At 34.8% G+C, this 16,651-nt stretch overlaps 3 protein-coding genes across 3 annotated transcripts; all 3 read right to left on the bottom strand.

The window, feature by feature from the left end:
• Nucleotides 1-89: 89 nt before the first annotated feature.
• LOC136797719 (prostatic acid phosphatase-like) lies at nt 90-8,799 on the bottom strand. The gene is made up of 13 exons (XM_067054304.1): nt 8,649-8,799; nt 8,300-8,395; nt 6,254-6,346; nt 5,883-5,969; nt 5,413-5,487; nt 5,084-5,182; nt 4,518-4,607; nt 4,033-4,156; nt 3,781-3,872; nt 3,473-3,576; nt 3,244-3,354; nt 2,282-2,355; nt 90-1,001 (listed from the first exon to the last, which is right to left on the bottom strand). Exons 1-13 carry the CDS (start codon nt 8,751-8,753, stop codon nt 763-765), a joined length of 1,389 nt encoding a protein of 462 aa, XP_066910405.1. The 5' UTR covers nt 8,754-8,799; the 3' UTR covers nt 90-762.
• A 353-nt stretch (nt 8,800-9,152) lies between these two features.
• LOC136797690 (sepiapterin reductase-like) lies at nt 9,153-11,252 on the bottom strand. Its single transcript, XM_067054275.1, has one exon. It carries the CDS (start codon nt 10,287-10,289, stop codon nt 9,480-9,482), a length of 810 nt encoding a protein of 269 aa, XP_066910376.1. The 5' UTR covers nt 10,290-11,252; the 3' UTR covers nt 9,153-9,479.
• On the bottom strand, nt 11,251-11,883 carry LOC136797635 (sepiapterin reductase-like). Its single transcript, XM_067054220.1, has one exon. The coding sequence runs from the start codon at nt 11,881-11,883 to the stop codon at nt 11,251-11,253; it is 633 nt and encodes a 210-aa protein (XP_066910321.1).
• Between the last annotated feature and the right edge of the window lie 4,768 nt (nt 11,884-16,651).

Genomic DNA, 16,651 nt, shown 5'->3' with positions numbered 1-16,651 from the left:
ACCATAAAATTCCAAAAGAAGGAGCAAAAAAACAGGACAAAACAACTAAACAACCAGAAAAACAGTTTACAAATAATTTATTCAAAAAACAAACAAAAAGACAGATAAAAATCTAAGAAAATGCATATAATAATAATAACGTATAAACTTCTCTTTATAAGAACGTACAAAATTTACAATTTATTTTCTCAGTAGAAAAAAACAATAAAATCATTCAAGATTTTCAAATTTCAAAAAAAAAAACCGTCCCGCCCTAATAGTCATAATGTTATACATTGAAGAGTAAAGTCAGCCGTTATCTATAAAGACTAATACTCTTTAGATACCTAACGGTGACAATTCAAACTAAAACTCATAAAGAGACTTTTCAGGTTTGTCCAAGTTATGCAACTTAGGGAAAACTCACTAATTATGGTATTTAAACGTTCGAATTCCTTAACAAAGCGAATGTTTTGCTTTCGTAATGGCAGAAACACAAATTAACTTAGTTTAACAGTAAAAATGTTTGGCGCAAGTTTTAGGCTAAAGACCTAAAATCTGTTGGATGAAAAAATCCCGTTCAGTAGATATTCAACCCTTGATATTTCTTTGCTTGCATGAATAATACTTAATATAATCAAAATTCATTAAAATCATTGTTATTGACCTGACTAGTCGAGTCCTTGGGAAAATCTTGGCATATCCCCCCCCCTTAAAGCTGAAGTATATCATCATTTCGTCTTTTCAAACCAGAAGAATTCTATTTCACATCCAGTCCAATTATCATACGATAAGTGCTGCATTTTCATCTTCTGTATCGTTAATCGCTTTATTTTCACTCTCATCTCCTCTCTCATGTCTTCGTTTGTTCTTTTCGTTATCTTCCGAGTCTTGTTGTGCTTTCTTTTTCAAACTGCTCCGGATGTAGGTCTTTCTATATCGCGAACGCACCAACATCCAGATGAAGAGAAAGAAAAGGAATATGGTGGTGGCCAACAGGACGGCTGCAATGACTGTAAGATCTATCGGGGAAAGAGGAGAGAATGTAAAAAGTAGCCATCATTGAGAATGAGAATAGCGCCGAAGACTTGTATGAGATTTGAATAGCAGGACTTTGATAGAGGCTTGGCCGATAAAACAGTGTATCTAATACTTGAGATACGAAAGTCGTAAGTTTGACACATGATTGTAAGCTCTTGATAATGATGATAAAAATTTGAGCATGATGATAAGGTTGATTTGAATTCTCCTTAAGTTTGAGCTCATGCCGTGTCGCTAAAGTGAAACCTTCAGAAAATACGACCTATAATTTAGCGGGGTACTAGGTTAGACGCCGAACCCTTACCCTTAGAGAGACTGATTTTTGCTGAAAAGGCGACACTGTGAGAAAGACAAAATTACTATAAAGGTGACCCTACTTAGAGAGACATTTTAACAAAACATTCTTCGATTTTTAAAAAGAATTCTCCAATACTTTTGAAAAATTTCTTACTTTCTTGACTTTTCACTCTTCATTGATTTAGTAGAGGGCATTTTGTAAAATCGCTCGACTGTTTTGTTAGAAGCACTTGTTATACATTTTTGGAAAGCTAAGGGGTAGGGGAATCGAAATTACTATGTTTCCAATTTTTTTTTCGGACGCTTTGGTGTGATTTTCGGACAAATATGACGGTCTCAGGCAAAAATCATAGGGTTAAAAATTAATGAAAATTTTAGCTCGAGAAAACAGAGACCTGTTGTATATTTTTGGAAAGCTCTTAAAAAATTAGGATTAGAGATATATTGCAAGTATAGGTGATTTCAGTACCTAACTCGAGACTAACTGGACAAAATAGCTGTTTCTGGCTGAAAAACACGGTTTTCAAGGGTTAATATTTCGAGTTAGGTACAGAAATCACCTATACTTGCAATTTATCTCTAATCTTAATTTTTTGAGAGCTTTCCAAAAATATACAACAGGTCTCCGTTTAATCGAGCTAAAATTTTCATTAATTTTTAACCCTATGATTTTTGCCTGAGACCGTCATATTTGACCGAAAATCACACCAAAAAAAGTTGGAAACATTAATTTAAACATAATTTCGATTCCCCTACCCCTTAGCTTTCCAAAAATGTATAACAAGTGCTTCTAACAAAACAGTCAAGCGATTCCAAAAAAAAAAACCCGATCCTTAGAGACACTAATTTAACTGTGTGATACACTTTTTGTCTTGTTAATCGATCTTTTCTCATTTTGTCAGTCAACTGTCAAACTTATAGCTTTTCAAGAAGGCTGGTTGTCGAAAATTTTAAATTGATTTACTTTTCTTGGTGAAAAAAGGTTCAACAGGGTTGCATTCTTTGTGTCGGTTGGTTGGTATCCTCTTCGACGTAATCCTACAAAAATAACACAAAAAATGATGGTATAAATTAGGCCATTCCATTTTATATCCATACAGGGGGGTGGAGGAACATTTCCAGAGGGTAATCCGAGAAAAATTTCCAGGGAGTCTTTTTTTATTTTTCCAGGGGGGTAAAAAGTTATTCTAAAATTTCCACGGGATAAAAGAATGATTTCAATTCGTCCACCTTCACTTCCCAAGGGTACTTTTGCAAATTTCGCCATTTTTTTTGAAGTCTGTATGGTTTTTTAATGAAACAGCCCATTAATAATAGTTTGACATTGTCTTATTCTGTGGCCAAAGCAAGGTTTTTCGTATGAGATGGAAAATGGATTTTACACAGCAAATTAGCACATTTTTCTTGAAATTTTATGGTGGATTATACAGAAGTCTCTTAACATACTTCAGTGAAAAGAAATTTGTCCGAGACGGAACAAGAACACTGCTTAACAGACATTAAAACAATGGGAGCTAAACCTTTTCGTCTAAAACCTGATTCGATTATTTCAGAAAGGAAATCGATTTTAACCATACTCTTCAAGATTTGCTGACGCAAAAGCGAATCTTGAGTACCACTAAAATAGAGATCTGTTAGAACAACTACGTCGGTTTTAATCATGTAAAAAGCTATTTTCACGTGTAGCAGGGATTTTTCCAAGCAATTTAAGCTGGGGCCGTTTTTATAAACTTAGATAGAGTTTCTAATATGCCTGAAAGGGAATTTTCTCTTTCAAAAACTCAATCTTAGATTGAGTATTTTGGCCGGTATACGGACATAAAAAAGTGCATAGAAAAATCCCTGGTGTAGAGAATAACCTAATTCAACATTCAATGCATAATGGAAGTTGAAAAATAAAGACAAACTTATCATTGCTATCCTTACCTTACAAAATCATCGAGTGGACATTGGTAAACATCACATCCAGTTAAGTTCATTGGTGTCAATGTGATATTACCGAAGCCATTTCGATAATTGATGGTCACATAATGGTCTCTGTGATAATGAGAGTGAAAGGTGAGGCGAGAATGAGCGTGGGCTTGGCTTTACAATAAATCAGAGATGTGAAAATGTGGAACGAAAAGATTCAGGAAATTTTAGACTTTTTACTTACCCTGTTGGTGTTTCATAAAGCTCAACCAAGATACAAGCAGCAAACTCAGGGACAGGAAATTTCGTATTCAAAGCTGTTGTGAATGATAAGATCGACGTATCGTGCTAAAAATTAAAAAAAGCCACATAATAGCACCGTGTAGGTGATCCCAATACATATCGAATGCAAGAAACAATGAAGTTAGCCCACTCCGGACGTCGATCTTCCATCGAAATACCAGATAATGAGTGGTACTTCTTCTTGACCAGAAAACAAATTCCTTTAGCGGAATTAAAATAAAATAATAAATAATAAAATCTACTTCGTACCCCAGAGAAGATATTAAGCTTGCTTAGACTATCATCAGTATCTCCGCTCGCCATTGTTTTCATATTGCCCACCATTTTACCCAATAATGCACCTAAAAGAAACATTAAAAACGTTTTCAAAACCACTCGATTACAAAATCAACAAAGCTAACCAAAGTCTTCTGGTGATAGAGCCGTATAAAGTCTCATAAAAAAAACTTGACCTGAAATAATCTAAAAAGCCTCAAAGTCTAGTATAAAAATCATAGTTACCTCCTAAAAGACGACCCAACTCATCACTGCCTTGGTAAAGGTAATTGAATGCCCAATAAGTGAGCTCTAAGATATCTGGGAATCTGTCTATAGCCCATTGTGCTGATTTCAATCCCTCTGCACGCTAGAAAACGAATGATCGACATTTGATTATGGTGTGATTGATTTACTTTAGCCAATCACCATGCTTAAAAGCTCGTTTAAATATTATTCTAAATCTGAATGTAAAAGATCAAAACGGTTCGCCAACCTTAACAGATTCTCTTATATGGAACCATGGTCTTTGGTTATTAGACTGAATTCGTACAATGCACAGAATACCAGAATCTGATCGCAGATTATTTTCACAAGTAAGCCAATAAATAAAATTTCTGGTACAATGGTCGAATGTCTACTAGATTATATCCGTTATGTGTTATTGTTACAATTATAAGGAGAGATGCGGTATAAGAGATTACATTGCAAAGCGTAAAACGAAAGTGTACCTCACAGAGCAAATCATCCGTAACATCAAATAAGATATTACTTAATGTGATGTTTTTACCACTGTTCTTTGTCATGTAATCTAACAACTCCTGAAAATTAAAAAAAGCTAAAGTAACAATTCCTTATAAAATGCTTAGAGACCGTAGTGCAGTGTTAGAGTATTCGGCTACGGTGCGCAAGGTCTTGGGTTCAAACCCCCAGCCGGGTCATACCAAAGATTCTCAAAATAGTACTTGGTGTGTCTCTCTGCTTGATTCTGAGCAATTAAGAGAAAGATAAAAGGTAAGTGGAAAAATCCAGGGAGCTAAAGAGTGGCGCCCTCCCCTACCTTCAGGTAGATAGCTATCGAAAGAGCCTTCGGGTCACCTCTGACTGCAGGCGCAGACTTATTACTTACAATGTCTAGTTGCTCAAGAAATATTTATTGGCACTCATTTACAAATCTCACTGTCGTCAACTACTTTGGTAGTAGCAGGAATAAGAAGACGTGTTTATCGCGGGGTAATCACTCAAAAAAACAATAACAAAATCACTAGATATTGATATCGACAAGAATGGACCTAACCTTGTTATCTTTAGCCTTTTGAATGTAAGTGCTGGCTTTTGTCATACTCGACCAAATTTCGCCGATTCGTGGACAATCTGTATCTTCTGGGCGTAACAACTGGAAAGTACAATTATTTTATATACCTAAGATAAACCTTATCCTTACAACATGCAACGTGGAATTACCAGTTACAGTTTTTGAAGAGGGAAAATTATTTACAGCTTCATAGCGTCAACAAATAGTAATTTATGTAATCCATAAAAAGTCACTTTAATAAATCATTTCAAAATCAATTTAATGAAGCAAGACAACACACAACGAAATCAAAACAAAATTCAGAATCTTACAGGGTCTTCATCTCCAGGGACAGTTTGAACCGGAATCGGTTGCCATAGTTTACCAAGCTCCTCATTCCCCCATATCTAAAAAAAGAAGGAATTCAAAAAAAGGTCTATTGAATAGTAATGATTATTTTTAATGAGCGGTATAAAAGTTTTTACTAAATAACTATTGCCTCGTAGACTCAAGTGTAAAATTTGGCTAAGTTAGTTCAAGTTATTTTCATTTTTTTTAGGACGTAGCTAAAGAATGAGAATTTTGAAAAAATGAAAAACCAATTCCAGGAACAATCAAGGATCAGGGTGTGAAAGTCTCCATTGATGCCTCCAAAGCTTGTATTCTCTGAAACTCACCTCAAGATCCAAGGATATCTAGACACGCTATTTCCCTAAAATTACTGGCTCAAAATTAAAAAGACCTTCTTTACAGCTTTAAAAGCCTTTCACTCTATTAAATAGATACTAAGAATTGCACGCACCTGCCATCCAGATGGAGGATAGAGTCCAGCAAGTTGAGCTTGTGCACTTTGTAAACATCGATCGACACTCGAACTTCGAATAGAAACCTGTCAAAAAACGTTTTACGATGTTAGGATAACATTGGCGACCCATTGACTATACAACAATACAACTTGACTTGAAAGACCACTCCTTTCATAACAAAAAGCAATACCATGTTTAATTTCGAACGGTATGCTTCCTACTACTAACATAGTTGCATTTCAATTGTTTCCAAGTTAGAATTTCATAGCGTTTCCAGAACCTAAGGGATTCACACAGGACACAGATACCAGAGTGTATATAGTGCTGATACAGAAATTAATCTTTTTTGAAATTCGAACCATTTCACCTCTTTATGAAGATATGATTGATTGATGAACTTGGTATCCACGTATCTCTCCTTCAAGAACTTTCCGAGGTGGTATTCCATGTTCATCCCTACCTAAAATCGCATGGATGGATTTTTCTTTTAAAAACGTGCTATAATTTTTCTTCTTAGCCAGATCGACTATCTATACAGGCACGATGGAAGCAGTTCAAATCTGGTACGACGAGCGAAGCAAGTAAATTTTAAGCTGGGGTCTGTTTTAACCCCCTGCGGGGCAGTCTTCTTCGAAATTTTTTTACATTCTCAGACCCTTTGAAACCTTCAATGACAACTTAGGTGATCAAAATGATTCCTTTAAAACAGGATAGCCTTTCAACTATGACACTTTTTTATTTCTTGTACTTTCTTTCTAAAAATACTTGGATTTTTGTTTCATATGGAAAAAAGCCGACTACCTTAAGGGAAGAAATTTTCGCGAGAAGAAATTTTCGCGGAAGAAATTTTCGCGGAATTTAATTTTGCGAATTTGGGCGTAATTCGCGAAATTAAATTCCGCGAAACCCACCAAAATGGCTAAACCGCGAAATCCAATTCTGCAAAACACGAATATTCTCACAATTTTAAAAAATCACCCCTAAAATTGGCCTTTTTAGGGTAAAATAGGGCTTTTCGTAGACAAATAATTCCCTCAACCGCAAAATCAAATTCAGTGAAACTTTTTAAATTGGCTCATTCGCGAAAATTTTAAATTCCGCGAAATTTGCCATTTTGAAACTCTGATTCGCGAAATTAAATTCCGCGAAAATTTATTCTCGTGAAAATTTCTTCCCTTAAGGTATGTGACATTTTTTGCTCTTGCAGCATGCTTTTGGAAATCATAAAATGGCTTCTGTTAGGGGAATTTTTTCCTATCGACATTCTTTCAGATTATGAAATGTTTCTCGGTATATAAAAGATATAAAAGTGAGAGTCTAAACATGGAGGTATAAAGAAACAGGAGAAGTATTCTATTGTAACCAAGCTCGCCCGACGATTAAAAAAGTTACGATGTATGTATGCTCATAATCTCATATATCGTGCATTTTTAATGGGCTCTTTTATCCATTGGTGAAATCTTATTGGCTCATTGAAGCTTTAAAAATTAGTTGAGACGAGATTCATTGTTTCCTACATCAGTGTAAGAAAATATTTGGACTAAAAAAAGGCCTGTAAACTTAGCAATCCCTCGTCAAATAATAAGATTTTTCGATCAATGTTTTCTTTAAGGTGAACTCTATTGCTTGATACCTTCCTCCAAAATTCTCCTGCAACTTTATGTCTACAAATTGAGGCTAAAATTGTGTGTGCTTATAAAGAACTTTTCATTTTCTGGCTTGAAAAAATATCTTTTCAAAACAAAATTGAACAGATAACGAAATGGAACATAAACTTGTGTCGTGGACGATTTTATTTAATTTTCGTATATTAATAAAAGGCTAGAATCTTCAATACTGATAATTAGAATGTTCAGAGCAAACTTGAATTCTACTTAAAAGTCTTATTTCATCGGGCGAGCTTAGAATTTCTTTTGATACATTTTATAAAAGAAATCAAAAGGCTCCAACGACCAATTACCGACACATTCAACTCCTGTTTTTCTTTATACCTCCATGGTCTAAAGAAAAATGTGATAAAGCGGCTGCTGTACGTGCCGTACCCAGTGCGTCGTTCCTGCTGTAGGCTGAACAGGACATGAAAGATTCAAATCAACATCCCCTGGTTAACAGTGCTTACACGTTAAACTACTCGGCTATCTCGTTAAGTTTACATACACGGAAAGAAGATAATTCCTTTACAGTAAAAGCTCTTTAATATCTCGAATGCCTCCTTAACTCCAACAAGTTATTCTTGTGCCTTCAGTTAACAATGCCTTATTAAACTTACTTCATAACAAAAATTTCCGCAACTCAAACAAATTTATGTTCGAGTAAAATAGACTTCACTGTAACAACAAAAATGTATCTCCATAAGAGTGTAATTTATGACTATAACAACCTTAAATATACCCAGCTTAGTACATTGTTTTACCTGTGAGAGGCGACCTGCACCGTCAGGCCAAGCGGTAACTTGATTTGGATTGGTAGGGTAAAATCTGGTTGGTGAGCGAGCTCCATGTCTGTAAAGCTAAATCAAAGAAGAAAATAACCATCTGGCGGTTCAATGTATTTCAAAGACTCTACCTATCAGAAAAATCGAACATGTCTGCATTATATATAATATCCATTCATAAATTACAAATATTTCTCAAGGTAAAATTATCTGATCAATTTCTTTGTAAAACTACACCTGTGATAACCCCCTATTCCCTATATGCCAATACAGTAACGTTGGTCAGCTCAGGAGAAAAATTGACTCAAAGAAAACAAGATGAGCTTACAATATTAGACATTTTCAAAGTATCACCATTGATGTTTTGAAAGATGGATGCCAAAATCACAAAAACTGAACATAACCATCCAATCATATTTTGATGATAATACATGTTTTTATTTGGCTTTTATTTGATTATAATATTCTGCAAAGAAGTAAAAAAGTAAACCATCAAGACACCAAAGACAGAACGGACAATCCCATTGAGATTAAGTCAATTAATACTCATCCTTGTAAGCAATATATGAAATCATAAAAAGAATTTTTATAATAATCATAATTTTGTTTTAGATATATGTAATTCTGTTTTAGATTTGATATAAAAATTTTAGAATAAAAAATATATTTCATCTCTGAAATTCCTAATAGTAATACTCTGATATGCAAATTATTCTTGTTATCATGAAAAACTTTTTCAAAACAACATTTTGACATCGTATATTTTATGAATGTTCATGACGTGCATTCATACATCATACATCTGCAAAAGGAAAATTGATTGAATATATAGTTAAGCTAATTAATAATTTTTCATAGTAATGTAATCAACAAAAGTCAATTGTGTAGGAATAATGTATAAGAAGACGACTGTAAGTAAAATGTAAATATAATGGATCCTCCCCCTAATAAGTCAAGACAAGACATTTAACAGTTAACTCTCACTAATTCGAACTCGAAGTTAGAACGGGAATTCCAATCTGTTCGGATAACAGATTTTTAACAGGAATTTATAAAGGTTTATCCTACGCAGAAACTGAGAATTATTTCGAATTAAAGATTGATTTGAATAATAGAAATTCGAATTAGTGAGGGTCCACTGTATAATATATACAAAGAATTATCCAGTGCGACCAAAGACGTCAACAAAATCTCCAGATTTAAAGCCAGTTTGAAGCACCTCCAACAGTTTGGTAGCTGAATCATACGGATTGACAATGGTGCCTTTTTCTTTCATTTCTTCCCAGCTTTCACGTACAGATTCAACTTTGTGATTCAATCTCAAATCATTACCAATTGCAGTGTCCATAGGACCTGGTGAATAACTAAGTGTTGTAATGTCTGGATGATCTTTGGTTAAACACTTCATAAACATGTCCATACCAGCTTTAGCAGAACAATAAGTTGACATGCAATTTAACGCCTGTTTTGCAGCAATGGAGGATGTTTGAACAATGGTACGTTTACTGGTTGAAAAATGTTGGCATACATTTGTTATGAGAAAGACAGGAGACACCATATTGACATTGAACAAATTTTGGTAATCTTGTATTGGATGGGTCTTATCCACAGCTGTTGAGGTAACATCCCCTAAGACACCAGCATTGTTAAATAAAATCAAATTGTCATATTCCTTGGATTGCTTTTTAAGATACTCCAATGTTTTACCCTCAGTATTCCCTGTATCACTCAAGTCAATTGAAACAACTTCTACATCGAATCGACTCATATCATAACCTTTTTCTTCCATTGCAGTTCTAGTTTGTTTCATTCCAGACACATTTCGAGAGAGAAGAACAATTTTGGAACCATTCACAGCTTGACTTAAAAGACCCCCTTCTTTGACCATCAACTGCGCCAAAGCTTGACCAAAGCCAGCACTTGCTCCCGTAATCATACAAAAGCATTTTCCAACAAATTGGGATGTCATTATTTCGAAAACAAATCTAAATTTTGACAAAAAGCTTTATAAATCAGAATTATGTAGAATCTGATGATAAAATATTTCATAGTAAAATATTTATTCTTTATTCAGCTGCTAGCTAAGGCTTCTCTAGTTTTGACATAGCATCAGCCCCCCCCTTATTTTTTTGGGGGGCTAAGAAATATTTTGGCCTTTAAAGAGCCTGGGGGCTAAAATTACCAAAATATTTGGGGGGGACCTAGATTGTTGGGGGGGGGGGCGTAGATGATCTGACTGAGACTCTGGGGGCTGTTCAGCTAATTTCAAAAGATCTCTTATCTTACTTTTAAATCAAATATAAAAACCAAAAGATTTGTAAACATAAATATTAACACAAGTAAAATTGAGTTTTCATTTATCAGTACTGTACCTGCATATATTTTTTATTGACTTCTCTACAGGGGCGGGAGAACAATGTTTTTGTTTTTTCCCCAAGTGTTTAAGGGGACCTAGCACAAGGCATTTTTTTGGATGAGCTAAATTATTAGGGGGACCTTACTTTGTTAGGGGGGGGGACTAGAAACCTGGCTGAAGCTATGTTTGACTGTTAATTTCAATCAATAAATTCTGTAGAAGTTATTGAGCCATAAAATCGGAAATTCACTGTGAGTAGTAGGCAGTGCAGATGATGAGTAGTGCAATGTGGAGTGCCACCCAAACTATTATTAGTAGGACAGAAATTCTTATTTCTTATAACAACATTGCTAATAATAAGATTTTGGAATTTTCTCTTTATTCTTTATAGGAGAAGATCATTAATTAAACAGATAAACAATACCACAGCAAATTAAAAAACTTAAAGTCCCTCCTCCAGAAAGGACTCTTCTTATATTGCTGTGCCCCTCGAAAAGTCTTTATGTAAATGATAAGAATTGAATTATTGACATATAAATATAACTTTAATCTTTTATTAATCTTCTAAATAAAATTATACATCATAGTAGTCTATGTGAGCACCAGATTCAAAATCCATTTTTTCCAGCAAACCCATTAGTTTCCCAGCTGAATCATCAGGGTTGATGATGGTTCTAGATTCAAACAAATGATTAAAAAACTGTCTCGTGTCATCTGAGCCATGTTTGTTTTTCATATCCTGTCCCATTGCAGTATCTAGAGGTCCTGGAGCATAATTCAATGTTTTAATGTTGGGATGATCCTTGGTAACACATTTTATGAACATATCCATTGATGTTTTTGCAGCACAATATAATGGCATATACGCCATTTCTTGAACAGCTGCAAGACTTGATGTTTGGATAATTACAATTTTTGAGGGATGGAGAGAAAATTTATGAATCATGGCATTAATCATGTAAATGGAAGAAATAATTGATAGGTTGAAATATTTTGTGTAATCCTGTATACTCCATTGATAGTCTAAGATAGGTTTAGAAACATCAGCAATTGAACCAGCATTATTGAAAAATAAGACATGATCAAATTCTCCTGTTAAAGACATAAGCAGATCAGGAAATTTAATTTCAACAGCATTTGTATCGCTAAGATCCAGCTTTTCACATTGGATTAAAAAATGTTCACTGTTTGTAGATCCATCTTCCATTAACCTCTAAGTCTCCTTCAATTGATCAAGATTTCTTGACATCAGGATAATTTGAGAGCCCACTTGAGCTTTTGATAGCAGACCATTCTGACAAAGAAGCAACCTAGATATTGAGCGACCAAATCCACTACTAGCACCTGTCACAAAACAGAGCACTTTTCCTCCAAATAACATTTTTTTACCTACAAGAAATGCAAACAAACCAAATAGTCCTCATATTTCAAGTCAGCAATCAGCATTACTGACATTAAACATAACCTTAAAAATTTTAAAAAAGCAAATAGAACAAGCTACATGCTGAATGGACCTACCTGAAGATTGATTTAATAAGAAAATATGAAAAATTACAATAATAATAAGAAACAGACTGAAAAATAAAACAAGTTCATAGCACTTCCCAAATTTGTCATATTATTTAAAAAGGCTGGGAGGTTGATTTAGCTATCAAGCATTAAACAAAACCCTTTAATAATCCGATACACCTACGTTAATATACTTCATGAGATGGTGATAGGCAGCTTTGAAAGAAGAATCAATGAAAACAATGAACAAACTTTCCACTTTGTCATGTCAAGTGAAGATGTTCTACGCGTTTGCATAACTGAAGACATCCTTCAATATGTCAAATGACAGCAGCAAAATTTTCTTGGCCATATTGCAAGACAAAAGAACACCAGCATTGTCAAAAGACTGTTTTTCAACAACAACGGTAACAAGAAAAGAGGCCGACCAATCAAAACACTCAAAGATCACGTGCTTGATGGTCGGTCAGCAGACGAGTTCTACATAGGTCTTGAAAAAAAGAAACCTAACCCCTCAATGTTGGCATCTGCAAACACGAGCTAGTCAGAAGAAGTAAGTGAAGTAAATAATAGATTCTGGTTTGTAAAATACCAGTAAATCAGGTGACTGATTCATAGCAGCTTCCAATCATGAGATAACATGAGATACATATCAGGAAAAAAATTAAAATGTGTATTTCAAGGTAAATTTTTTTCGGGAAAAATCACTCCAGCCACTTTTTAGAGAACTCTATCTTTCTACCAAAAATCAGAAAAAGACTTAGTGAAACTATTTTGCACAACTGATTTTTGCCCAAATTTGCCCAAAAATTATTTTGGGAAAATCAAGCTTTGTCATATTTTGGGCAGCCTTTCTAATTCAGATTTATTTGCGTCAGCAAAAAATTCTGGGTTTTATAGTACAGTAAGCACTTTTACGTCAGCAATTTTTAGTCAAATTTACGTCGGCATTTGCGTCGGCATTTGCGTCGGCATTCGGCTATGCTGACGCGAATTAGAATGGCTGGGGCATTGCCATTTTGCTGGTTGGTGTAATTTAAGATGCACGATCTAACAATCTATGATACACAATTCATGATCCAAAGTGCATAAAATAGATTAATTCATGCGTAATTGTGCTAATCATGATAAAATATTTAGGCAATTTACAAACTTTCATTCGCTGAAACTTTATTTATTTAAAAAAAAAATCATTTATGTAAGATTATACAAATTATATTTTACGCAATTTTCCTGATTATACTATGATCCCTTTCTCTTTTCAATTTAAATTCAGTCATAGTACATAGATTAAAAGAAAGTGAAAGCCACGTGCATTCAGCCTCTGTACTTTCTCTCTTTTTCAACCTGAATCAATAGGGGAATTGTTTACCAAAAGAAAATTCTTTCTCGTAATAGAGCACCCGTTTTTTGTTTCGTACATTATGGTGCGCAAAACATATTGTTCGCCAATATGTTCTTTTCGATTATAATTGTTAAAACTGAGAGCAAAAATATTTCTTGACGGTTGAGCATTGTTTAAACTTTCACCCTCTGTCTATTGTAAGATTATGTTGAAAAGGTAACTTTCATTATCAACATTATTAATTTTTTTCAAAATTTTACGGTCATAATTATTTGTACTTCCATTGCTTGCTTATTTCTTTTTTGTTGCATAAATTTAGCGTGGTAAACAAAAGCAAGAAAAGATTATGCCATTGTTTTAGAATCATGTTATATAATTTAAGTTTTATGATAATTATTAGGATTAATTAGCATACTTTATGCGTCACGGATCGCGAATCGTGAATCGTTAGGTCGTGCATCTTAAATTACACCAACCTGCCATTTTGCACCTTTGTGCCAAAAATCATTAAAAACTATTGAGCCAATCTCTAGAAAAGCTGGTAACATTCGTTTTAAAGTACCCCCCCCCCCCCCCCACTTTGTACGTTGGTTTTTATCTCAAACCCCCCCCCCCCCGACTTTTTAGTAAAGAAATGTTTCAAAAAAAATTACTTTTTCCATTGAAGATACAGTATATAATTGTAATTGGAGAATTTAGACAAGGCAAGTTCAAAGAATATGATTTTAGCGTTATTCTTTAATCTTATCGCACCTTAAGTTTTTGCTCTCTAATTATCTAATAATTGCTAAACAATTATAACATACACAATTGTTTAGGGGATTAACAATTATCTTTGCGGTTATCGATTCAAAGAAAAAATGTATATAATTAGGAGATAGATAGAAAAAGATTTTTCATAGACTATAAGTTAAAAGTCACGCTTGTGACAAGCACCCCCCCCTCGCAAAAGCGAACGTACACAGATCGAATTGACCCCCCAGACCTGCCAACTTAAGATGTTCATTTGCATTTGGCATGAGATAAAAATTTCGAAGGAAAATCCAAAATCTTAGCCCAATTTTTCCGGTTTTACGACTTCGGAAAACAGAAAAATTTTTCCAAAAAATCGGAAAATCAGGGAAATTTATTCCGAAAATCGGAAAATCAGGAAAAAAATTTTCCCAAAAATCAGAAAATCGGGGAAATTTATTCGGAAAATCATCGGAAAATCGGGGAAATTTCTTTCAAATATCAAACCAGACGGTACTAATCGAATGTTCCGAACGTTCGATTGTAATCGATAATAATCGAATATAATCGAACGTCATCGAATGATGACTTATCGATTACGCCGAAATTTTGAAATAATCGAATACTCACCAGCCTCAGAATATCTGCATCTTCTTCGATTACCGTTCGATGAACGTTTGATGACCCTTCGATGACTCTTCGATTAATTCGATTACTCTTCGATTAATTCGATATACTATCGGTTTGTAAGATTTATTAGATTACTTCGATTACCATTCGATTACCATTCGATTACTTCGACTAGTCATGGAAGGCTTCGATCTCTTTATTCCCTCGTTTATTTCAACAGAAAATTTTAATCGAACCAGGCCGTACGTTGTACTGTGCACACGGGAGAGCCTGGGTAGGGCGAAATCGTACTCTAATAACCCAGCTGGCACGTTGTTTCAACGTTTATCTAACGTCCATATAACGTTAGATGGACGTTAAAACAACGTTGTGTGTCTGCTGGGAACGGATCATTCTGCACACACCCGTGCTCCGTTCTGCGAATGTGGGATCTGATCTGGTTGACCGCGTTAATTTTGCGTTGAAAGGAAGGTGTAAAAATTACACAGAAGTTAAACAGAAAATTGATAAAGAATAAAGATTTCCTGAGAATCAACCCCTGCACTCTTCTCCACGTTCTCTAGTGAAGCACCTTTGCACTACTCTTACTTTGCGACGTGACTGCCGTTCTGACCTGAGCGACGACTCGAACCTGATGATAGTCATAGTTTTGATTCTAGAGTTTTTCAACTTGATTCTTTCATTTTTCTTGGGTTTTTGACTATAACTTGAGTCACAATCTTTGTCTATTTCAGGGCCGTGATATGATTTCAACTCCTTTTTAATTCGATACTTAACGCAACAGCTATTTTTGGGTTCTTACCCGTATCTCTTCTACACAAAATAAGGTTTCAATATTTTTTTTCCGTTTTAGGTAACTTGGTAGCTCAAAAAACATTAGTATCGGCATGTATATAGACTGAGCGACTGAGAAGAATGGAAATTGACAGGTACAACCACCGAAAACACAGTAAACAAACTATCGTACTTACCTATTATAAGTTCAACAATACAGTAGTTCCCTTACAATCCAAAATCGCAAAAATTCAGATAGCTGGGGTAAAGCCACGATTTTACAACTTTGGCGCTTTTAATTGTTAAGGGAACTATTGGATTGTACTTCGAAAAATTACCGTACTTACGTTGCCAACGGTGATTTTTCGAAGCTCGTTTTTTAACTACCCGGAGTTCTGGTCTTTCACAGGAATCTTCTTCTTAGTGTGGGAAACTGAAAGGAAATATGTAAAACGACGGTATAAACCGTATTACTTCGAATAAACGCCCCCTCGAATAAACGCCCCTCCTAAAATAAAAGGAAAATTATTCAATAGACGCCCCTCAAATAAACGCCCCTCCTAAAATCGAAAAAGTTAAATAAACGCCGCGGGCGAAGTAATACGGTAAAGTTGAATGTAGCATATAGGGTAGTCGAAGAAAGATTGTCGAAGGGTCATTGAACAGTCATGCAAATCCTTGCATTTGCACGGGGTCCGCTACTTTGCATTTGCAACGGGTCGAAATCGAAAATAGCATGAAAACCCGGTGCAAATACACTGGGGTGGAAAATTGGAAAATTTAAGATTTTGCAATGGTTTTACAATCAATTACAGTAACACCATTCTTTTTGTTTAGAATCAACTAGACGGTTCCCGTCGTCGCAAACGCCGGTTAACAGTTTTGCTTGCACATCAAAAGCCTTTAAAATACTATAATGTGGGTTAATGCCTGACATCGTTTTGGCTTAAAATGCCGAACACAATAACAAAAATTATACTTCTAA

The sequence above is a fragment of the Clytia hemisphaerica genome, unplaced genomic scaffold (genome assembly GCF_902728285.1).
Source record: "Clytia hemisphaerica strain Z4C2 unplaced genomic scaffold, Clytia hemisphaerica genome assembly, whole genome shotgun sequence".
Classification (NCBI taxonomy): Eukaryota; Metazoa; Cnidaria; class Hydrozoa; order Leptothecata; family Clytiidae; genus Clytia; species Clytia hemisphaerica.
Note: the sequence above shows the minus strand (reverse complement) of the source record. Positions and strands in the feature narration are given on the sequence as shown.